Here is a 25,504-nt window from a genome sequence, read left to right on the forward strand (position 1 = left end):
TCATTTATGAAGAGGTTGAAAAGCACCGGTCCCAGGACAGATCCTTGGGGCACACCGCTTTTCACCTCTCTCCATTGTGAAAATTGCCCATTGACACCCACTCTCTGCTTCCTGGCCTCCAACCAGTTCTCAATCCACGAGAGGACCTGTCCTCTAATTCCCTGACTGTGGAGTTTTTTCAGTAGCCTTTGGTGAGGGACCGTGTCAAACGCCTTCTGAAAGTCCAGATATATAATGTCCACGGGTTCTCCCGCATCCACATGCCTGTTGACCTTTTCAAAGAATTCTATAAGGTTCGTGAGGCAAGACTTACCCTTACAGAAGCCATGCTGACTCTCCCTCAGCAAGGCCTGTTCGTCTATGTGTTTTGAGATCCTATCTTTGATGAGGCATTCCACCATTTTACCCGGTATGGATGTTAGGCTGACCGGCCTATAGTTTCCCGGGTCCCCCCTCTTTCCCTTTTTAAAAATAGGCGTGACATTTGCTATCCTCCAATCTTCTGGCACCGTGGCAGTTTTGAGGGACAAGTTGCATACCTTAGTCAAGAGATCTGCAACTTCATTCTTCAATTCCTTAATAACCCTTGGGTGGATGCCATCAGGGCCCGGTGACTTATTGGTCTTTAATTTATCAATGAGGTCTGAAACATCTTCTCTTTTAACCTCTATCTGACTTAACTCCTCGGTCAGGAGGGGCCGTTCGGGCAGCGGTATCTGCCCGAGGTCTTCTGCCGTGAAGACAGATGCAAAGAACTCATTTAATTTCTCTGCCATCTCTAAGTCTCCTTTTATCTCCCCTTTCCCTCCCTCACCATCCAGAGGGCCAACCGCTTCTCTGGCGGGTTTCCTGCTTCTAACATATTTGAAGAAGCTTTTATTATTCCCCTTAATGTTGCTGGCCATGCGTTCCTCATAGTCTCGCTTGGCCTCCCCTATCACCTTCTTACATTTCTTTTGCCACAGTTTATGTTCCTTTTTATTCTCTTCATTAGGGCAAGACTTCCATTTACGGAAGGAAGCTTCCTTGCCCTTCACAGCCTCTCTAACTTGGCTGGTTAGCCATGCGGGCACTCTCCTGGATTTAGTGGAACCCTTCTTTCTTTGCGGTATACACCTCTGCTGGGCCTCTATTACTGTTGTTTTAAGCAGCCTCCATGCACTCTGGAGAGACTGGACTCTTTTTACCCTCCCTTTCAACCTCCTCCTAACCAGCCTCCTCATTTGAGGGAAGTCCGCCCGTCGGAAGTCAAGGGTTTTTGTTAGAGATTTGCCTGGTATTCTTCCCCCAACGTGCACGTCAAAACGGATCGCAGCATGATCACTGTTCCCCAATGGCTCAGTAACGTTTACATCTCTAACCAGGTCCTGCGTACCGCACAAAATTAAATCCAGAGTCACCTGTCCTCTGGTGGGCTCCTTGACTAGCTGATCTAAGCCACAGTCATTTAGCACGTCAAGAAATCCGGTTTCCTTATCGTGACCAGAACACAAATTGACCCAGTCAATATGAGGATAATTGAAGTCCCCCATGATTACAACCCTGTCCTTCCTTGTCACCTCCCTGATCTGTTTCCTCATTTCAAGGTCCCCATCAGATTTCTGGTCTGGAGGACGATAGCACGCCCCCAGTATTACATCGCTGCACAAGCCTGGTAATTTAACCCACAGAGATTCTACGGTGGAGTCGGACCCACCTTCAATCTCTACTTTGCTGGATTCTATCCCTTCCTTAACATAAAGGGCCACTCCACCTCCAACACGCCCCTGCCTGTCCCTCCTGTAGAGTTTATAGCCCGGGATTGCGGTATCCCACTGATTCTCCGCATTCCACCAGGTTTCCGTTATGCCCACTATGTCAATATTTTCCCTTGTCACCAGACATTCCAGTTCTCCCACCTTTGCTCGTAGACTTCGGGCATTCGCATAAAAGCATTTATACACGGAATGCCCCAGGATGGGCTGCTTTTTCGCTCCTTTGTCCCCGCATCCTCTCATTGTGCCAAACCGTCTATCACATCTCATCACCCTACCTTTCCCAATTTCTTCTCCTACCCTGCCTTTGTCTTGTTGTTCTCTAACCTCCCCATCCTCATCCCATAGGGATGAGGAGTCCCGAACCGGATGCCCCTCGGCTCCTGTCAGCCTTCCCCCAGGGATCAGTTTAAAAGCTGCTCTGCCACCTTTTTAATGTTATGCGCCAGCAGTCTGGTTCCATTCTGGTTCAAATGGAGCCCGTCCCTCTTGTACAGGTCCCGCTTGTCCCAAAACGTTCCCCAGTGCCTAACGAATCTAAACCCCTCCTCCCTACACCACCGTCTCATCCACGCATTGAGACCCCTGATCTCCGCCTGCCTAGCTGGCTCTGCGCGTGGAACAGGTAGCACTTCAGAGAACGCTACCTTTGAGGTCCTGGCTTTCAGCTTCCTGCCTAAAAGCCTAAATTTGGCCTCCAGGACCTCCCAGCTACACTTGCCCACGTCGTTGGTGCCGACATGCACCACAGCCGCTACCTCTCCCCCAGCACTGTCTACTAGCCTGTCTAGACGAGAAGTGATGTCCGCAACCTTAGCACCAGGCAGGCAAGTCACCATGCGGTCCTCACATCCGTCGCAAACCCCCCTCTCTATGTTTCTAATAATCGAATCCCCCACTACAAGAAGCCCCCGACCCCCCTCCCACCAAGGAGTATCCCGAGTGCGCTCGGATACGGGCCCATCCCCTGGAGAAGGGATCCCCCCTAGGGGATTGTTTCCCTCCTCTCCAGGATGACGTCCTCCAGTCCCGAGACTTCCCACCCGGGCAGCCGAGGAGCTGCACGCCTGAGGTTGGGACGAAGCCTGATCGTCCCCGGAAGTCTCCCCACGGTCCTCCTCTGCCTGCCTGCGCTTCTTCAGGTCGGCCACCAAGGCTTCAAGGGAGCGGACGCGTTCCCTGAGAGCCTGGAGCTCCTTGCACTGAGGACACACCCATGACTTATGCCCCAGAGGCATATAATCATACATGTGGCACTCGATGCAGAACACTGGATAGCCCCCACCCTGCTGCTGGCTGTCTGACTGCATAGCTTTCTTGTTGTTGTTGTTGTTTTATTAAGGGGTACTTTTAAAAACCCTACACTGGTTAGCAGCCCTCTTCTCAAGGGAAGAGGAAGGGCAGCGTATGGGGCCCTGGCCTCCTCGCCCTGCTGCTGAACTCGCCCAGATGCTAAACTCTTGTGCCTTACCTGGCACTTAGTTCCCGAGGCACTGGGTTCCCAGAGGCCACACGCGTCTGCAGAGGGCCTCACGCGATGGCCCGCCTAGCTTTATACTCCTGGCTGGCTCCTCCCCCCTCCTTCCTTCCTGATTGAAAGGGGGCTGGCCTTCCCAGGTGAGTTTACAAAAGCTCAGGAAGGCAAATGGCTGCTGATGGGCGTGACCTACTCTGCAGGCTCCTGAATGGACTGCTTGGATTAGCCTAATGGGGCTCTTAATGGGTTGGGAATTGGCCCTTCCTAGGTCCTTTCCCTCCTAGTTCTGTTCTCTTAGGCTGGACTGTTTTTGTAACCTCAAGCTAGTTTTTATTTGGGTTTGTTTAATTATTTATTGCTCTCTAGATCCTGTGTCCCAATTTACTGACCTGTTTAGGTTATGTTCTAACTTAGATTAGGTTTAACCTGGGTTAAGTATAGGTTTAATTTAAACAAGTAGAAAAACCTGCTTTCCACTTTATCCTCCTCCCTTCCTTCGATTAAGTGCTACCTTAGGTGCAGCTAACTTTCAACTTTGATTTAAATGCCTGACCCTTGGGCTCTTACTCACGAGTAGGACTCTGCTCTTACTCACGAGTAGGACTCTGCTCCTGCTCACGAGTAGCCCTATGTACCTCCCTATGTACCTCCCTATGTACCTCCCACAGGATGGACGTGTGTGTGTGCGTGTGCGCGCGCGTGTGTGTGTGCATATAAAAAATGGTTTATAAATAAATAAAAAGTTGTGAGTTCCTGCACCTATTTTTTTTACAAAAAAAGCACTGGTCTTGCATATTTTCCTCAGTACAGTTTCATTTTGAGAAACAAATGCTTGGTTACAGAGCTGCCTGTGGGCACCAGAAAAAGCCTTCTGGTTTACGACCAAAGGTCCCTCTAGTTCAGCATCCTGTTTCCAAAAGTTGACAGCTAGATCCCTGGAGGAAGTCCATAAGTAGGGCATGAAGTTAACATCCTTCTCTCTCTTTTTTTTTTTTTTTGTCCCTAGCATCTGGCATTGAGGCTATATACTGCTATATAAGATGAGTTCATTTAGCTGTCACTATAGCTGGTAGCTATGGATAGATCTTCCCATACCTCCATGGTAGTTCAAAATGAGTCTGGAGTGAAAATGCTTCACAAGATGCCACTGTAGTACTTGAATTGTATCAAAGGGTTGACACAAACATGCACAACCCTTTGCTGATTTGACTCTGGTTTCTACTTCCCATATTCAAGGGCTGCTTCACCCCTTATCTGCTAGACATTTTTGTGTATACAGAGGGAGGCATGTCTAAAAACATCATTTGATGTTGGTTTGCTTTCAGCAGTCTGGGTTCATTTATGACTTGGGTGGTGTCTGAATTTGTGGGTTGTTGACAAACCATGGTTAGGCCCATTGACCTGCCTCAAGGGACCACTGCTCCTTGGAGATAGGAGTGAACTCATCGTGTGGAGTCTAGGCAGATGGACAACAAAAGCAGATGTGTTCAGAACCAAGGAGTTTTGTCTGTATATCTGCAAGCTCAAACCATGGTGTGGGTTCATAACTATAACTGTAAATAACACAAACCATTGGCTTTGTGTTGCATCTCAAGCCAGCTCCAGAGATTTGGATGGAAGAACCTATTTGTGACAGAAGCAGGAGGACTATCTTGTCCTCCTTACAATGTTTGTAAGAGATTCTGATACTTGAAAATGAAGTGATTTGATGTGCTAACCTGTATTTTATATTTGATAGTGCTATTTTTAGAGTCCACCAGGATTTATGTCTTTCTGGTGCCAGAAATACCATTAGGATGTGACTAAAATGCCCTTTGCGCTATACCTACTTTTGATGTCTAAAAGAATTCAGGAAGGTGGAAGATAAATCTGTAGCTAACTCCAGGAGTGAGACCAGTAGATGTCTTTAGAATTTTTATTATTTTCAGAGTACAGAATCCGTGTCATTTTATTTTTCATCATCTACTTAAATTCATTTGTTGGGGTGGCTCTGAGCAGTGGCATCATTATGGCATACGTCACCTGGCACGGGAGGCCAGCGCATCGCCCCCAAGTTGGACCCCCTCCCAGAGCTGGGCAGTGCCCTAGGTGGTGGGCGTGGTGATGCACCATCACCCCACCCTCACTGGTTTTTTGGCTATAACTTTTGGTAGAATGGAGAGTTCAACATGGTTTGTAATGTTGCATTCTGCAGCAATTGATACATAACATGATGGTATTGTTTGAAAATGCCATAATTTTGGCTAGTAGTGGTGTCACCTCCCCCTCCTTGAGTGGCACCTGGAGTGGCCGGCACCCCCAGTGACATTGCTGGCTCTGAGACAGCTGCCCGTGTCTTTTTTTTATTTTTAAAAGTTGCAAAACATTATACAGTGGGTCCTCAATATCTGTGAGATTTGTTCCATGACCCCCACAGATACCAACTTCTGTGAATAAGGAAATCCGCGGGGGGCCAGCACAATACTACAGTTACTTACTGGAGGCCACACCCAGCCCTCCAGCCGCAGGCTTGGCATCTGTAGATACTCAGATCCGCATATGCTGAGCCCACGAATAAGAAAGATCCACTGTACTCCTAAATAGGATTCAAGTACATTAAGTGTGACTCTAAAGACATGTGGTTACAATATGTATTGTACAGTTACGTTTGCTGGAGCTGCGATGACCGACTACAATTTTTCTCTGAGTTACGCTTAGTGGCAAACCTGAATTTACCTCTTTGGAATGTATGAAATGCCTTATTTGTACCTGGATCTCTTTATGACAGAGTGCTGCTGTCGTTCATTTCATGGATTCGTGTGTGGAGATCCACAGTCTAGTGCTGTATGTTCCAGTGATATTTAGCTTCCTAGTAACATATCAAAGCTTCCACGTGATAAAAAGGGGAAATATAATGCAGAGGTGTAGAACATAAGGCCCCGGGGCCGGATGCGGCCTGCGGAAGCTTTTTAACCGACCCATGGGCTCTCAGATGCTGAGCAATGCTGAGGTGGCACTGCTGAAAGGGCAACCCACATGAAAATTAGGTTCTCCCATGTCTTGAAATATGATGATTTGTGTGTTTTCTCTCCTATGATTTGCAGCTAATGAGTTCCTAAGTGAGAAAAGGTGCTTATTTTTGGTTATCACTTCCTGCCTAATGACATCACTTTCAGCCCTCAGCAGGCATCATGAATGCTGTTCGGCCCTCGGTATGAAACAAGTTTGACACCCCTGATATAATGTCTGTGGAAGGCTGTTTTGAACCCTGCAATGCAAAGTTGTGGAGGGTGCATTCTAGGATTCAAGCTAGGTGGTGATAGGGAGGCTCTGAGATTCTCAACTGCTGCCCCAGGTGGTCTGAGTATCTTAAAATATAAATAGTGCCTTCTTATCTGCTGATTCAGGACCTGCAGACTTGACCCACCATGGGTCCTGATTTGGAGGCCAACCCATACCTGCCGGACATGACTGGAAGAGTCTTCTGGTCACACTTGGGAGGATCTGAGGCCCGGGGAAGCCATGCACAGCCTCCTTGGTTCTCAGAAGGCTTCTGAAGGCATCTGGAAGGCCGTAGAAGCTCACTTGGGGTTTTGGAAAAAGTGGAAAGGACTCAGACCACTTCCCCGGTGAGGTTACCGGCCCCCAACCAAGGACTGCATTATCTGCTGCTTTTGGCATCCGCAGGTGTTCTGGGAACAGAACCCTGCATTTTCTGAAGTCAGATTGCATGTGCCCTAACCTCAGAAATGGGCAAAGCTTTCATGGCAGACATACAAAGATTCCTTGGCAAACAAATTGAAAAGGTCAACAGTGTGGAAAGTATTTGCTGAATACTGGAAAATGTGAAAACCACTCAAGTTTGCCAATAAGGAAATGGCAGATTCTTTGGAATGTCGGAATGTCCGGGACGAGTGTCTCTTGGTTTGTGAGCCAGATAACACATGCCTGTGAGCAGAGTCATGGCTGGCATAGACAGAAGTGCATCACTCTTCACACTGAAAAGAACACCTGATCCATCTGTGAGCGTGGAGGGGAATGAAAAATCCAGCCCCAATAAAACCTTTCATTCTTAGAAATGTAAGAGTGGCAGATTCTACTTCATTTCATTGTGCTTCTGTTTTGCGGGTCAAGCATTGCGTGAAAGAGTTGAGCAGTTTCCCCCCCTTTCTCTTTCTCAAATAGGGAATGGTTTCTTTTAGCCCTGCGTAGAAACACAGGTCTGCTGTCAGTCTGGCTCGCCAGCAAGGTAGCATGTGTTCAGATTTCACAGGCGATTGCATGCATTTCACACTGTTGTTATGCTCCCTTCTAAGGTGAGATGACACTTATTAAACAGCTGTTTTCTCTCTTTGCCAGAGATGGAGCACTAACTGAGTTCCGTGAAGAGCTGCCCAAAAAGCTTGGAGAAGCAAATGTGCACCTGGAGTACGCAAAGGATCGAGACCACAGTCTTGCTCCACTTGACAGATCTTACTGCTGCTACAGATAGATACAATCTAATATGTTGAAGGCTTAATTCCCCCCCCCCCCTTCTACCTCACTTTATGCATTTCGGTGGACCATGGCTGGAGAACTGTGTTTACTGCTCCTTTGCTTGCTCTGTGGAAGTTCCAACTCCAAAGTTCAGCCTTTACACCAACCGCCTTCCGAAGATCTGGATTTCGGGTTTGTCCCTACTAAGACCTATGATACGAATGCATACCATGAACCTGGAGCAATAGGGATTTTGTTTCGGCTAGTCCATGCTTTCCTCTATTTAGTGCAACCCAATAATTTTCCACAAGGTAAGTACCTGATATTAAACTGTCCTGAAAATGAGTTGTCCCAGAGGCATTCAGTTTGATGTGGAAAGGCTGTAGTCTGGCCGTGTGTGTGTGTATTTTCTGTGTGTACAGCTTGAGGAACTTGTACTGTGCCAAGGGGCTTATCTTTTCTCACTGATTAGGTTCAAATCTGATAATGCGTTGTCATCCCTTAATACATTTCATCTGCTGTTTGTATTATGTCTGTTACAGCTTTTTTTCCCCCCCTTTTGATACACTGTTAAAGAAAAGGGTCAGATTACCAATTTATATGAAATTTTCTGAATTGGGGAACTCATCAAAACTTTACCCTCTAGGGATGACCTCCTTCCTCTTCCACAAGGAAGTGTGAACTTTTAAGTAGAGATTGTATTAGGTATAAAGTTCAGCGCAGTTCTAGATGAACATGTCACTTACAACCTTCTGCTTAATGACAGACCGCATGTTTGACAGTGGTCAAAGCGCAACAAAGAGGTTCTTTGAAGCAGTCAGGTGCCCTATAACCTGCAGGTTCTGTATCTGTTTACACAACAAAGAGGCTCTTGATGCAAAGAAGAGGCAATTAGTCTCCAGTACCCTGTGCAGCCAGCCAGTGTCTGGAAGGGAGTGTCTGTTTGCACAACAAAGGCAATAGATTGGACTGAATGTTCACTTAACAACTTAATCACATAACAAACAAAATGTATTCCTGTTGTTAAGTGACGCACACCTATACTCATTTTGTTGAATGTACCTTACTCCCAGGAAGTTGTTGTTAAGAATATTGATGTTGTATAGGATTGCAGCCTATCGTAGGACTGGATTCTTTCCTGGGACTGAGGCTGAAATTCTGTACGCTTTCTTGACAGTAAATACCATTGAACACTGACTTGCTTTTGAGTAAACCTGTATAGGACGCAATAAGTCTCATTGAACTTAATGGGGCTTCCTTTGAGCAGACATGCCTAGGGTTGCTCTGTTAAACTGTTAGATTTGTCTTTACCGCTATAGTGCTCCCCAGACCAGGGGTCTTAAATGGATTTAATGAACCAGCTACAATGCATTCTTTTTGTTAGCCACTGCAATATTTCTCTAATTAAAACCATGGATGTTTCATGTATTCAAATTATCTGTGTTTACCCGTGAGCATTTTAAGTTCACATAAGTTGAATCTGAAGGTATGTAAATATTAAATAGTTTTGGTATGACTTGAAGCGGAAGCAGATTTCATAACTAGTTGGTTGAAGACCTTCAGTGATTTATGACTGATTTGCAGATCTCATCATGTCTTAGTTCAGTTTTTTGGTAGACAAATAAGCTTATAGTATAACCTGCTGGAGACGCTCTAAGCCAGAGTTTCTTGCTAGAGACGGAGCTGGACTCGATGTCCATGTGGGTCCCATCCAACTCTGATTTTATAATAAATATTGGGGGAGGGGGAGAGGGAAGAGCCTGGAAAACCTCAAAACCTGGTGTTTGTTCTTCCTGGTTCATCATGAATTGAGTGACTTTAGAGAAGCTGATGTAAGTCATAAAATATGTTTTTCAGTGTCTTCTTAAAGTGCCCAAGTAACCTGATCAAACTGCATGTTAGTTAATCTCTTTCCTATGGTTTTCTTTCTCTCTCCCTTTAAACCCAAGGTAATTGGGGAAGGCTGCAAGTCTGAGTGGAGTTGAGCGGGGTGTGTGTGTGTGTGTGTGTGTGTGTGTGGTTGCAGGATGGGATGGAAGTCGCTCAACCCCTTTTCACCTTCATGTTATGTAAGAGATCAAAACTGCCCTTCCTAATAATTTTGCCCATGTGGGAAAAGTCTGCACAGCTTCCTTGCATCTGAACTTCTGAGCTTGGGAAGAGTAATCTTCCACTGAAGGATGTCTAGCAGGGAAAGAGTTAGGTATCCTTTCCCTGTTGGTTCTCCTTCTGTTCAGATGCAGGCTGTCTTGGGGCTGTTTTAGGCTACTACAGTGGTTCCCAAACTGTGAGCCATGGCTTCTCAGGGAACTGTGGAAGCCAGCCAGAGAAGTAGTGGAATCCTTGTGAAAAATCCATAACCCTTTGCAGTGTATAGGATTGTATTCCTAATGGGGAGCCATGGCTAGTGGTCCAGGAGATCAAAGGAGCCACCAGTCAAAAAAATTTGAGAACCACTAGACTACAGCAACAGATCTGTGGGGGAAAGCATAGTTTAGGCCTAAAGTTGGCACCTTTGAATGAAATGTTGATGCGCTCTCCTAACTCGCCATCTCGATTAGCTCCTTGAGTTGCTAAAACACACAGAGCATTGCACAGGCTGGTGTAGCTTCTTCCATATGCTTGTTGTGATGAATCCAATTAATCATTTTGACTGCTGTGAATAAGAAAAGAGCCCAATAAAGAAATGTCTGTGGCAGAAGTGTGAAACTGTTCCCTCCTGGGTATTGAGCTTGCTGCTAGTTAGGTGGATTCAGTGCCGAATGTGTGGGTTCAGATGCGTACGTCGCACCCACACTTCAGAGCTAAGACTTGGTCTGTAGTACCTCCCCCCCTTAGTATATTTTGTCAAGTTTTTCTCGTGGCTGTTGCTGCTGGATTTCTCGGGTGCCTTCACTCTGCGAAAACAAACGGATCATGTGGATTTGAGTAATATCATTTAATTGGCTAACCCATAATCTCCCTCGCCATATGTTGCTCTGTGCTTTTCATTCTCCGTGTGCTAATGATGCAAGGTTTTGTGGCCTGCTTTCTAAATGAAGTGTGAAATGTAGCTGGTTTGAGCGAAGCAGTACCTGTTTATCTGCCTGATCTCTTCCAAAATCGAGACCCTAATCTAGAGAACTGGTACTCGAGCTTGGGAAACAGTACTTGGTGTGAGCAGGGCTTTCACGGGGAGATGCGAAGGGGGACAGGACAATGTGTGTTCCAAGTTATTAGGGAAAAAAAAATTCTGCATGCAGGCAATCCAAGCTGTGTGCAAAGCAAAAACCAAATTCTGTGATCTGTATAAATTGAGCAAGTGTGAAAATTGTGCACATTCTGTCATATTTTATTCCATGGTTTCTCTCTGGATTTGCTAGTCATGGGATTATGAAGGGCACTATAAAGCCCTATCCTCAGCTTTTGGATATGTTGTTCAACTCCTTAGGTTCTATGGAAAGGAGAGTTATTTATTTATTCATTCATTTATAACATACATGCTGCTCTTCTTCCAAGGAGCTCAAGGTATATATGGTTCTTCCCCTCCATTTGTCCTCACAACAACCCTGTGAGGTAGGTGAGACTGAGAGAGAGAGAGAGAGTGACTGAGGGCCCAATCCTATCCAGCTTTCCAGCCCTGGTGTAGCCCTGCCAATGGGGTGTGTGCTGCATTCTGTGGTGGGAGGGTAGTTATGGGGGCCTCCTAAAAGTATGGGAACATTTGTTCCCTTACCTTCAGGCTACACTGCAGCTGCACCGGCACAGAAAAGTTGGACAGGATTGGGCCCTGACCCAGGATCACCCAGAAAACTTGTTGACTGAGCAGGTATTGGAACCTGGCTCTTGAGTCCAACTCCTGAACCACTGACTACCCCATCCTGCCTTTCACTGTGGTGCAGCAGTTAGCGAATTGGATTAGGGTGACCTGTGTTTAAATTCTAGCCATCAAGCCAACTTGAACCAGTTGCACAAGTAAGTGTCTGAACCTTCTCAAATATCTCTTTGCAGCCACAAACTCGGAAATCTGGTTTCCTTCAAAAATGAAATCTGATGTGCTCAGGGTGCTGAATTCTTAGTACCGTGTTCTGCCTCTTCTGTGCTTTCAGGAAATCGCAACACATGCCTGGCCCTGCTTGTGTAATGTCAAGTCTATTACTGCAAATCCATATGTAGAGAAATTTGTCTGTGGACAGACTATATTTTTTGACTTGGGGTGTTTGTCACTAATAACTTGAAGATTCAGAAGAGCCTAATCCTTAATTTAGTTGTCTGCATAAGCTTAGCCTGTCTTTTCGGTTGCATTTGGGTTTTTAAAAAACATGCTCCTGTTTTGGGAGGATCCTGGAGCAGAGAAGAAAGGCAAACCTACGGCTATGTGGCTAGTGCTGCGGACTTGAAGCTGGTGTTAAATCATTCATAGATGACCTGATCGGTGGTGGTTGGAGTTGTCATTCTGCTCAGTGTGGGAGAAACTGCATGTTCAAATAGTGGTAGAGGAGCCTGTAGGGCAAAACAAGCATTTGCAGGGCTGGCCTTGGGAGCTGCAGGGCCCAATTCAAAACATTGTTGTGGGCCCCCTTAGACACCAGCATGAGCATCACTAGTGAAGCATCTTGCAGTGGTATTACTGGTTTCTGGTGGGGAGGGTTTCAAGCCAGTGGGACCCAGGGGCAAGTGAGAGGGTGCTCCACTTGCCGTGTTCTCCTCCTGATGCCTCAACATGGAAGATTCTGTGCTGGAGCATCAGCTACAGAGCGAGGTGCCACTCACCACCCCGGTGCGGGGCCCGGTTTGGCCAAATTGGGTCAAATTGTTCTAAGGCCGACCCTGGCCACTTGTATAGTTATCACTAAGTTCCTCTTAAATTTGGAATCCCTCCCATAAACGTGATCTTGGTTCTCTGTGGCTTGGTGCTTAGAGCTGCCTGTTGCGGAAGGTGAGTGTGAGCGGCAGGAAGCATGCCTTGCCTGTAGAGCACCATATGTCCCTGGAAACACTGCAAGTGCTAAGGCAGGCCCTAAATACTCATTTAACCGTTTGACAGAACAGTTCGTGGTTTGCCTTGGCAACCTTGGTTAGGATGTCTGCTTAAAATAGCACACGGAGGTGATTTATTTATAAAGCACTGCCAAGACCTGAAGCGTTCAAGAGCAATATAAGTGAACAAGAATGTTTCTGCCCTGACAAGGTTTTGTGGTGAGAGATAATAAGGGTGTTGGGCATAGGCCCAAGGGTTGGGAAGTCTCTGGCATAGTCCACCAGGCAGGAAGGCTGACAGAAGCCTGCCGGTTTGTGGTGCAAAAAAGGCCTAGTTAACCCCCTTTTCAGAAGGTTACATGGAGTGGAACAGATCTGGGTACCTCCTAGCAGACTAGGATTGGCTCTCTGTTATCACATGACTTCATAGTGATGGACCAGCTTTCTTGATGGTCCACTTGACCGCTATTATAGATTTTCCCCTGCTCAGTAACAGGATGCAATGGGTCACATGCTTGGTTTAAGCAGGGTAGCAGAAGTTTGACCATTTGTCATTCTTAACGTGATTATATACATGTGATTATATACATGTGAAGCGTGTTCAAGGACACGCTTCAGTCTTACGTAATAAGCAGGGGTTCCAGCCCCTTCAGAACAGTGTTTCTCAGTGTGGGTTGGGACCCACTAGGTGGGTCGCGATCCAATTTCAGGTGGGTCCCCATTCATTTCAGTATTTTATTATTAATATATTAGACATAGTGTTACCATGGGATGTGATTACCATCCCATGGGATGTTACCATGGGAAGCATTTGGTGGGCCACTGTGAGATACAGGAAGCTGGATTAGATGGGCCTGATCCAGCAGGGTTCTTCTTATGTTCTTTTCCATATGCTCTCTGGCCGCCCTTCAAATGAGATATGAAGGATTGTTAGCTTGCGTGGGACGAAACTGGAGGCCAGAATGTGATACCAGATCATAAAAGGATCCATCTGAAATGTAGTTCTTGAAAGACAGAACCTTCTTCAATTGTAAAAATCCCTATAGGGATTTAGAACAGCCTGCCTGTGTAAACCGCCTTGAAATAAAGTCTGAGGAGAAATCTGACGACCATGAAAGGCGGTATATAAATACCTGTATTATTATTATGGGATGTGACTGCATTTGGGGAAATGTGACAGACCTATACTTTTAACAGGCTACTATGTATATGCTTTTAACAGTAAATGGGAATTACTCCTGGGTTAGTGTGGGTAGGATTGCAACCTAGGATTGCTAAAAATTTTCCTGCTTGTCGATGTCACTTCTAGTCATGACATCACTTTTGGTGAGTCCTAACAGATTCTCATTCTGAAAAGAGGGTCCTGGTGCTAAAAGTTTGAGAACCACTGCTTTAGAGCATTTGTGCAGGCTGGCAAATGGTTAATTTTAGAAAGTGTCATGGGAAAGTGCCTCATTACGAGCGACAGCAGCAAAACATCAAACAAATAGCAACTTTCCTGGGGATATAATATTGAATTTTTTTTTAAAGCTGTACAGATATCATGAATTAAAGATCTATCCTAACTTAATAGATTCAAGAAGGAAGAGATAGTTTTGCTCGCTTGCAGGGAGAAAACCAGGCATGGATTTTAAAACCTGAAACAAATTGTATTTTCAGTATATTGACATACAAAAAGATGCAGTGGTGAGAGGAATTGCAGATGGGGACTGTATACCAACAAAAGTTTGCTATAGTGGCAAGATACTGGTGATGTATGTGCTTTCAGATTGCCTCCCAACGTGCTGTTTCTCAGGTAGAAGTGTGGGAGGGATTAGAGCAGCAATTTTCAACCACTGTGCTGGGGCACATTGGCGTGCTGCGAATGGTCCACAGGTGTGCCGTGGGAAGTTTGGGGGAGGGTCTTCTTACATGTTTAATCATTCCATTTTTCTGTAGGGAGTAGCTCGTCCTCTGCTTTCTCTCTATCCACAGGGATCTTGTCCCTCTTATTTTTTCTCCACACTGTTACTGGGTGATCTCATTGCATTTCATAGCTTTCCACACTACCTGATGACACCCAACTCCTCATCTCCACCACAGAATGTTCTCCCTCGGTCCAATCCTGTGTCTCCAAGTGCCTCTATCAATGTGTTCAGATGCTTCATCACTATCTCAAGAGTGAATTTCTCATCTTTCTACTCAAACTCTCTTCTTTTGCTCACTCTCCTTATTCACTCATGACAGCATCATTTACCCTTTTGAAACAGATGTATAGTCTTGAGTTTTTTAATTTAAACAACTCTCTTTGTTTCCTTTGTGTTGACTTTTAGATTACAAGCCTGTTGGAGCAGGGATCTGTGTTCTCCTTCTTCCTCAAGACATTGAATTAACTCCTGGCTTGGGCTGTTTACTTCAGCCTTCTCCCCTTTCTCTGTTCCAGCTTAGGCTCTTCAATCTGGCTTCTACCCTCTGTGCTTCACCAAAATGACCTTCCCTAAAACCCATGAGTTTATGTTTTCGCTATGAACTCCACAGGTCTCTACTTTAATGTCCTCCTCTCCTTTGCCATTTCTGCTCCTTCTGATACTTTGACCAAGATGTCATTTTTCATTCTGTGCCTCTGTTGTAGTTCTCTATGGTTCTGTTCTCAGGTTCTCATCCTGTTAAACCACTTGATCAGTGTTTCTAAATGAGGAAACACTTCCTCTTAGTTGGAGTTTTGTTCTTGACCTCTGTTGTTCCTTCTGTGCGCGCGCGCGCGCTCTCGCTCTCTCCCTCTCTCTGGATGACCTCATATACCAGTGGTTCTTAGTACTGCCTTATTCCCGATTACACTCAGCTGTACTGTTTCACACTAATGTGTCCTCCTCAGTTCATACTGGCATTTCATTCACCTACCTAGTGCTTCTGTTATGATGATGTTGCCATTTCCAACTCATGACGTCAAAGATTCAGCTTCTCATTTCATGCACAAGTCAGTCTTTCCGAACCACTCTGCCAGTTGATAGCATCCTGCCTTTCCAGTGTTTTTATAATTGCACAAGGTGGCTAACAATCTAAAACAGCATTTCTCAATGTTTATCCCACACTGTATCACTTAACATGGTCCACCGATTGGAAGTACCACCAGAAGGAACTGGTGTTGATGTCATCACCAGCTGCTAATGGATTGAGAGGCCAGACATGACACAATAAACACTGGTAAGACACTCAGGGCAGACAGGAGGGCTTTTGTGAGCTTGTGAAAAGTGCATGCTGGAGCTCTACCTGTTGAACAGAGCTTCCTACCCCTGCTTGTCACTTTACATTGCTGATCTGGCTGCTAGGCAGCTGGGGTCTAGGAGTCCTGCAGCTGCCACTGGTTCAGAAGCATGGATCTAAAACTACTGACCAGATGTGTCCTTTCTTGTCTGAACTTGACAAGTACCACCAGAGCTTGTCTTTCTTTGACCTTGTCTTTGATTTCTGTCTCTTGTTTGCATCCCACAGTCACTTAGTCTCCAAGTCGTATTGCTTTCATGTACAGCATAGCAAAATTCAAGCCTTTTCTTCCCATCTCTTTGATGGGCAGCCCAATCCTATCCACCACCACCCTGCATTGATGCAGCAGGGCCAGTGCGGTCCCTTCTGCATCTTATGGGGGAAATTGGAAGGTTGGTCTCCTTGAGGTAAGGGGACATTTGTTCTCCTGCCCTGGGGAAAGCCCCAGCTGCTGCAGTGGGTCTACTCGGGCCTGTACAAGCCAAGTAGCTGGCGCAAGTCCAAGTGGATCTGGCCGGGGAAGGGAGATAGGATATGACATGCATGGCTGCGCCCAGTCCCACTACCCTCCGGTGCCTGACCCTCCCACCATCACCCTGTTGCTGCCCACCCCATTCCACCTCCGTTCTTCTGAGCATGGATCTTGTCTTATCTGGCGCACAGAGCCCCTTCTGCTGGTGGATGGCGCTGGTGTAGGCCTTCCACCAATGCCAGTGAGTGTGGTGCTGACACAAAATGCATTACAGCACTTGCACGACAGCTAGAACTGGTACATCGTGAAATGCATCAGCCTGCAGATTGTGGATTGTGCTGTAAAATTCCAGTTTTTACGTGGAACCTGGGTCTTCCACGTTAGCAGCTGCCCTCTCTGATTGTGGTGACACACTCCAGGTTCCACCTCTGCTTCAGAAGAATTTCCCTCCTCTTGCAATGCGAGCCACAGTCTTTGCTCCTTAATTAGTCCTATCTTCAAAACAAACTCCTTGTCCTTGCTTTCATGGTGTTTCATGGTGTTTTCTCCTTTTATCTCTCTGCCCTCAAATGCATGAGTTCCGTCACTGTTCTTTAGTTTCTTCTTTAGTTTATCTCAAAAAAGACATAGTGGAAATGGAAAAGGTGCAAAAGAGAGCGACTAAGATGATTACGGGGCTGGGGCACCTTGCTTATGAGGAAAGGCTATGGCGTTTGGGCCTCTTCAGCCTAGAAAAGAGACGCCTGAGGGGGGACATGATTGAGACATACAGAATTATGCAGGGAATGGACAGAGTGGATAGGGAGATGCTCTTTACACTCTCACATAACACCAGAACCAGGGGACATCCACTAAAATTGAGTGTTGGGAGAGTTAGAACAGACAAAAGAAACTATTTCTTTACTCAGCGTTTGGTTGGTCTGTGGAACTCTTTGCCACAGGATGTGGTGATGGCGACTGGCCTGGACGCCTTTAAAAGGGGATTGGACAAGTTTCTGGAGGAAAAATCCATTACGTGGTACAAGCCATGATGTGTATGCGCAACCTCCTGATTTTAGAAATGGGCTATGTCAGAATGCCAAATGCAAGGGAGGGCACCAGGATGAGGTCTCTTGTTATCTGGTGTGCTCCCTGGGGCATTTGGTGGGCCGCTGTGAGATACAGGAAGCTGGACTAGATGGGCCTATGACCTGATCCAGTGGGGCTGTTCTTATGTTCCATTTGTTCCTTCTTGCAGATCTTTATTCCAGGAACTCCTTCCCCAAACACCTACATGATGTCAGTTATTTATTTTTTTCTTCTCATCCCTCTACAGAGCCTTTTGGCTTAACCCTTTACCTGTAACTCTCGCCTCCTACAGAATGCAAGCTTGTGTCATGGGGGTTGTACTTCTGCTTATTTTTCTTCTGTTTTGTCTCCAACGTGTTAGGCTGCTTGTCCTGTATTTAACGCGGCATGCAAAGAATGAAAACACTGAATAGTGTCTCCGTTGTGATTTTTGAACCAAGAGCACTTAATGATGAAAGTAACCACAGTTTTCAGCTGAAACATAGATCAAAATATTAGCTTTCCTTCCCTTCTGTTGAAACTGAGAGCAGATCCGTGCCCCAAGGAGCTTACAATATTTCTCCTTTTTTTCAAATTCAAGGTACCATGTAGCTTGATTGTGCCGTATATACAATCAGGCTTCTCTCAAACGTAAAGTGCAATTTTGCTGAAATTGCAGAGAGGTTAGGTGTTCCTCCACTGCAGGCAGCTTTATCTCGTCAAGAAAATGGAAGTGGAAAGGGTGTTTGTGAGCTTGGGAAGAAATTGTATGGTAGTTGTGTGCAGGGGTGGGCGGGAGAAGCGACTTGAATATAGAGGCTGTGCAGGTATGCTGAAGTTTCTGGGCTTTGGATGGAGCGGGATGGGGGAATGTGATAGCAGAAGGCCTCTTCAGTTCAGGGAGGACTAAAGGATTTTATAAATCTTGAACCACTGTCCTAATGTGATCCTCATATAACTGAGAATTCCTACAGCACATGAAAGGAGCCACATTTCAGAAAGCATTCCGTTCAGAATTGCTGAATGACTTTTTATAACAGTTGCAGTGGAAAAAAAAATGAGATGACCTAAATCCATGGCATTGGTGAAGTCATTTGCAGGGGAGTGATTAAGATATAGGAAATATTGAAAAGGGCACAAGCTGGGTGGACACACACACTTTTAAAAGTATCTTCATTTGCACATATGTATTGAGTTCTTTCCATCTCTTTCAGTATGAAAAGGGAGTGGAAAGAGAAGCAGCTTTGTGCTGCCTAAGAATCTTCTTAACCTTTACCAAAAAGCCATTTACATCACAATCCTATGCATATCTACTCAGAAGCAAGTCCTATTGATTTCAGTGAGCAATGATGCTGGCAGGAGATTGCCTGAAACCTAGAGTGGATTAATGTGAATGTGATGGAAAGGGTGGCTGTGTGCCTCTTCTTATCTGGTTGGGATTCTATGGGTGCTTCTGGAGCCAGGCTTGCTACTTGAGGAAGCAGGTGTTCTTACAAATGTGTTTATTCGCCATCATGAGGCTAATAACTGAGGTGGTGATATACCCCTAAAGCAAAAATTGTTCAACGTTTTTCTTCTCATCGCACACAGACCTCTATGATCTTCTCTATGGTCTTTGCTTCTTGAGATGTCACTTCTGGCTTCTGGGACACTCTTCTGGTTTCTGCAGTTCTGTTTGTAGGGCAACAGTCTGTAGTAATGAATTGTCTGTCCCTGTGCGCTCTGCCGGCGGAGGAGGAGGGCAGACAATTCATTATTTCAGTCACGTACCCTAAAAACAGAGCCGCAGGACCCAGAAGAGTTTTTCAGCTACAGTATTTTCAACCGTCTGTGCTCCAAACTCCCACAGCCACCTGCAGATCTTTCGCAGAACATCAATGCGAAAACCAGAAGTGCGCTCCAATCTCCAAACAGAGAGATTTTCAGCATCAGGGAGGGCTGGGGAGGTGGCTGTGGGTCTGCCGGACCCTCCCCAAGGGCATCAGGACCCCCCCTAGGTAAGGGGGTAAGCCCCTGGGTTTGGGTGGCACCGCAATCACTGAGGTGCTGTTGGGACACCCATTACTAGGCCACTTACCTTAAGGGTGGATGGCCCTGTTTTACAGCCCACCACTTTGGGAACCACTGCCCTAAAGAGCTGTGGGCTCAGTTCGATGTGCAGTTTATGGCCTTTAAAGCTTGGGTTCCCATAAGTTACTGCCTGCCTGATCTGTAGAAAGGCAGTAAATAAATAGTCTTTATATTAAATCATCACAAATGATGATGATAGCCTCTCCCTGTATTGAACAGGATCAGGGCCTTTGTGCCCCAGGCCCTAGGACTTGAAATGTTTTGACCATATGGAACTTTGTAGACCATTGGCTCATTAAGGTCGGTATTGTCTGCACTGATTTGGAGTGGTTCTTCCATACTTCAGATGGAGGTCTTTGCCAGTCCTCCTTGGAGAGGCCAGGAATTGAACCAGGGACTGTCTACAAGCACAGAGGGTCCTGTACCGCTGTGCTATGACCTAATTCCTCCCTACATATATAGGCTTGGTCTGTTTAAGCAAGGAGGTACAGTGGGCCCACCATATCTGCGGGGGTTTGGTTCCGGGACTCCGCATGGATACCGAAGTGCACAGATGAAATGGGGTTAACCCATTTCTGCCCAGCCCACAGGTGTACACATTTGGTCCCTGTTGCATATAAGCTAAGTTGGGCAGAAATGGCTTAAATGGCACAATTTGTGAATGAGACATGAGTGCGAATGGAATATGTGGAATTTTTTTTCTGAATACATTTTCATTTGCACTTAGTTAAATCCACAGATGTGGGATCTGTGGACATGTGTTTACTTCTTAGAAGGTTTACAAAAAGTTTGTTTCAGCTTGTGTTTGGCTGTTGCCTGCTATTAGTTATTCTGCTGGCTTCTGAATTTTACCTTTTATTCTGTGCAAATTCCTGTGCATTTTTTTAAAAAGGTAGAGTTGAAATGTTTTAAATAAACCTGACTGAACCGCCAGCTACAGCTGCAAAAGTTTTCTTATTTTTTTTAGATTGTACTCGTTAAATTCCCCTTGACGGATGAAAGAGCTGAATTTGCCATTAAGCCCATAAAACATAATCTGTCTTGTCTTTTTACTGGTAATTCAGATGAATACTTATAATAAATGCTTTCAGTTCCAGGAACATTAAAAGCAATTTGTGTCATTCATCTAGGCAGTTTCTAGGATGAAGACAGAGAGTGTATGTGAGTGAGAGAGACTGTGTGTTTGCTTTTGTATCACAATGTATTATGAGCAGTAATTATAAAGTAGTGAGGTTGTGTTGGAGTGCTGATGACATCATTTGCTACTTCAGATGTCATTGTCCAGCACTTGGACTGTCTGGTCCTTGGCCTGCTCTGGATGTCTTAAAATGGCTTCTGATTTGTTCCCATGGAAACCAGGTGCTAGTCCAAATCAAGTGAAGTTAATCTGGGATTTTTTTCCCCCAGTAGGATTTACGCAGGAAGTCTTTGACTTAGTTCACTTCCCCTGGTTGGAAGCGCAGAGTCATTATGGGACACATGTATGTAGAAGTGAAGAGAATGAGAACTTTATGGCAGTGGCATAGCTAAGGGGTGCCTGTAGGGATTCTGAGAGGAATTTTATCAGAGGCTACAAAGTTTCTTTGGGCCCCTTTGCAAAGGGGGAAGGGTGAAACAGAGTGGGGAAAGGTGGTGATGGGCAAACAGTGGGTGCAGGGAGGGGCAAATCAGGATGGGGGAGGGTGGAGACAACTGGAAAAGTCTTTGGAGCCCAGGTCTACCCACCCATGTGGTACAGCAGCTAGATACAGTAATACGGGAAACCAAACACACTCCTAAGCCTCTCTAAAATCTTTTAAACATAGAAAATTAGCATCATCATATTTAGGCTCACACTTGAATGGCAAGTGTTCTTAGCATACCAAAACTTGCTTAGTTCCACAGCTGTGCCCCTGAGCTCCTATGCACTTCTTCATGGTAAGCAGATCCACAGGCCAAAGAGCTACTGTAGCAGATCAGTTTCCTCCCAGATTTGACACTGTGTTAAGGAGTGTCATGTATGCATTCCTCAGCCCAGCACATATAGCTTGTCAGTAGCTGCAGTAGATGCAGCCACATGCTTGTGGTAGTGTCCCCAGCATCCCATGCGGGCAACAAGTCTGAGTAGATAGGAAAAAGTAAGACCCCAGGAAATTTCTGGGGCCCCTCCTTTGACTCCTGGGCCCCCTTTTTGACCCTGGGCCCAGGTACAAATTACCCCCTTTACCCCCTCTCCTAGGCCCTGGGTGCAGGGGGTAACACTTGCACTGGGCTACAAGCTGGGGGGGGGGGGTAACAAGCTGAGCTTGACACTAGCCAAAATTGTGAAAACCTTGGTATGTACAAATAATACCATCATGTTATATCACATTGGAAAGGCAATTTAATGCTGGATGCAATGAAACAAGTCGTGCTGGAATGTCTGTATTCTATCAAATGTTATGGCCAATTAACCAGAAAACATTTTTTTACTTAATAAATTAAATTTGATTTTATCGTGGAGGGGGAGGGCTACAAAATCTTTGACCCCGCACAGTAGATGTCTTAGCTATGCCACTACCCCATTTAGTGGGGTAGGAGGTCTGGTCTAGAGGGTAGAGCCTCCCTCTGCCTGAAGATAACATCCACAAGGTCGCCAGTTCGAGGCCACCGGCACCGTGCGACCTTGGAGCAGCTGACAAGCTGAAGCCGAGCAATTCCATCTGCTCTGAGCATGGGAGGATGGAGGCCAGAATGTGAAGCCAGATCGGAATGAAACACCTTGAATGTAGTGGTTCTTGAAAGAAAGAACCTTCTTTCAAATTGTAAAAATCCCTATTTAATAAGGGCTTTAAAAAAAAAGCCTGCCTATGTAAAACGCCTTGAATAAAGTCTTGAATAAAGACCAAGAAAGGCGGTATATAAATACCTGTTATTATTATTATTGTTGTTGTTATTATTATTTTGCTTTTTAAAAAGTCTGGGTGTGATGTCACTTCCAGAAGTAACAACACTTCTGGGGCATCATTTTGCACTCTGCACTGGGCCACACTTTAGCTGCACCACTGCTTTATGCTTTCTTTCTCTCTCTTTTAATCTGAACCAATCATGTGCAATGATTACAATGTCAGGTATTGGGATTCTGGATAAATCTGTCTTTCCTGGGGGCAGGGGAGAAGGCAAATGACTTAGGACCAAACACTGTGGAACTGCCTTGTTTACTGTATGAGTATATAAAGCGGGAGGGGGGGAGCATAATTTTAACCTTCAAAAGAGTGTGCAAATGAACAAAGCTGAACCCTCTTTTTCCTTGAAGCACTTTCCTCCCCAGCCTGACTGTCTCTCAGCTCAAAAGGCATAGTTGGGTCAAAAGGAATAGATGGTGTTAGAACACTGATGGGGGAGGGACAAATGGCTCTCCCTTGGCAGGGAGGGCACAGTGGAGAAAGCCCTCTCCCACCGATTCGAAACTGAAGGTGGCAAGAGACCCTCTTCAACCAATTTTGGTATGCATGCAGACTGATGGAGTAAGATGGTCCTTGAGATACTCTAGTCCAAGGGTGTCATGAATATGTACAGTTCAGGCCTAGTAGCATTGCAAGGCCTGAACCAAGCTAAAACAGTAACACAGAAGTGGCTTGCATTTCCTAGCTGCTAGGATTTACAACTCAATGGAAGGTGATTATGTAGCACCTAGGCAGCCAGAAAGACGCCCATCAAGGATGGAATGCGGCTGCAGATCTCAAGGGGGAGGGAAGAACTGAGAGGGTGAGCTTCCAGCCCCACTTCCAGAGGACAGGGTCTTTTGTTCCTTGTCTCTTGGTGAGAGAGGTGGTGGGTGCACATACTGCCCCGCCAGGACCATGTGGCCATAGGATCTACAAAAGAAGCTGACCCAGGTGAGGGTTAGGAAATAATAGTTAGCCAGTTAGCTTTGTTGTTTTATGCTGATATGTTTCCTAGAAGTTTTTTATGCCTCTAGCATTTGCTGCCTTTTTGTAACTTTTTGTAACCCTTTGTACTTAATAAAACCCATGTTGGTTCATTGTCTGTTGGGGACAAAGGTTCAGAATCCTGCCTAGCCGTTCAGCAAGGTACCAAAAATCCTCATTGTGGACTAGAAACTTGAGGACTGAGACTTTAAGTAAAGAAAGTGCTCAGTGCCTACAAGGGATATAGTTAAGCCTAGAGGGTCTCGGTTTCCCTGGACTGAGGCACTGGCTCTTACAGGGTGGTGGCAGTACTACCGAACAGGGATCTTTGAGGGCTCTAGGGTTCAGAACCAGCAACTCTGAGCACCCCAAACCCTGGGAGTGAGACCCAAGTGTACGACAAGGGGTGTCAAATGTAAAGCTCACAGGGGCACGTGGATGATTGGGCTCTCAATTATTGGGTCACAATCTGCGCTCAGCTGTGAAGTTGCAATAGGAATAGGAATGCTGAAGGAAGTTGCCAGCTCTTATCGCTCTCTTTTTTTTTTTTTGTTCTCTAAGGCAGAAGAGAGGCTTGGCAATGTGTGCAGATCACTGATAGAAGTCAAGCTTTGTTGCCAGGCATGATTTATTCATGCTTACTTGAAATGTATGCAGATCCTCAAACCCTTTCGGACTGAGCACTTGTGCATCCCAGATTCCAATACTCACCTATGAGTGACCCTCTTCCAGCTTCACCACTCTCAACTTTCTGATGATCTCCTGCTCTCTCAAATAGCAGACCTTTCTTCATTGCTTCCCCTTGTAGCAGTGTCTGGGAACATCTGTGCGATGGTTTCCTGCTCATCTTTTCTTTGTGGCCTTTCTTGTGAGATTCTGATATAGCTACGCTTAAGTACATGTAACTGAAATTATTGTATATGCTTCCCCTGTTTTCCTCTGCCTCTATCCTACTTATTTCCTTTGTGTCAACTGTAAGCCTCTCAGGGCAGAGACTTGTCTTTTCTTTCTTTGTAAGGTGTCATGTATGCAGATGACACTATATTAATAACAAGAGAGTTCACTACATATGACATCAGCATATTGATGATTGCTGAACTCAAATCTCCCAGGGATTTCAGTAGTTTAATGTAGAAACTCATTGATTTAAGCAAATGTAAGAGGGAATTCTATGCAGAGGCTACTTTGGGATGCAGAAGGGCAAATGCAATTTGCCTGTATTACTACTGCAAATTAGGCAGAGCTCCCTGCGCATCTTTAATAATGATGGTGGTGCCGCAGAATATGCTGCCGTTTTTTGTTTCGCCCATGCACAGGGCACAAGTAGGGGGTCTGCTCTTAGCCAATTGACTAAGGAGTGGGTTGGAACCAGGTCATGAGGCAGCACAAGGCTTGCCTTTCAGTCGGACTCTAGCAGCGATACCCTGCCCTGCCCCTTTCTTACAGTCTGAGATTAGCTGCTTGGCAGTTTGGGAGGGCAGTTTGCCATCAGCCAGATTGGCATGTAGGCTGGTGGTTTTTTCACCTACCCCAGACTGGGTTATCGAGTAGTGATGTAATTAGGGCTTACAGGTTTGCTATGTTGGTCCCTTTAGGCAGGTGTTCTGTGGGTTGGGGTAGGTAAAGCATAAAGATCTAGGTGATCATCATGGGGCAGAAAAGGTCAGGGAGTGAGTCATGACTGGTCATGCTTGCTTGTCCAGCTTAAGGAGGCAGGTTGGCTGACCTCCTCACTCAGTATGGCACAGGGCTCATGCTGGTTGGTTAGTGCTATCGACCTGTCTCAACTCTTATGGGGCTGATTGTGATAGGCTCACCAGGTCCTTGACCTGGCACAGCTTGGAGTCAGGTGGTACGCCTGTATGACCCTTTAGGGGGAAGTTGATAGGTAACACAGTTTCCCCCATAATTAAAACCTACACACATCTGGGGAGCAGTGTGAGATAGATGACCCTGCTGCAGTTTTACTTTTGCTATTAAATAGTGAATAAAGTGGTCCATTCTAACATCAAACCTCTGTCTTGTGTCTTCATTTGAGTGGTGCAGGAGTAATGGGCACAGCACCTAGTACAAGTGTTTGAGGAAGCAGAGATAGAAAGGAACACCAGATTTATTGCAGTAAGCCCATCTTTTTTAG

The 25,504-nt window shown here is 45.7% G+C and overlaps 1 protein-coding gene across 3 annotated transcripts in view; it reads left to right on the forward strand.

Annotated features, from left to right (window-relative positions):
• PROM1 (prominin 1) overlaps positions 1 to 25,504 on the forward strand; it is a 119,087-nt gene that overhangs the window by 15,325 nt on the left and 78,258 nt on the right. For all 3 annotated transcript variants that reach the window (XM_066631785.1, XM_066631786.1, XM_066631787.1), the window contains exon 2: positions 7,570 to 7,997. In XM_066631785.1, the coding sequence (XP_066487882.1) occupies positions 7,775 to 7,997 (223 nt within the window). In that variant the 5' untranslated portion in view covers positions 7,570 to 7,774. The remainder of the gene's footprint in view (positions 1 to 7,569; positions 7,998 to 25,504) is intronic.

The sequence above is a fragment of the Tiliqua scincoides genome, chromosome 6 (assembly GCF_035046505.1).
Source record: "Tiliqua scincoides isolate rTilSci1 chromosome 6, rTilSci1.hap2, whole genome shotgun sequence".
NCBI classification, from domain to species: Eukaryota; Metazoa; Chordata; class Lepidosauria; order Squamata; family Scincidae; genus Tiliqua; species Tiliqua scincoides.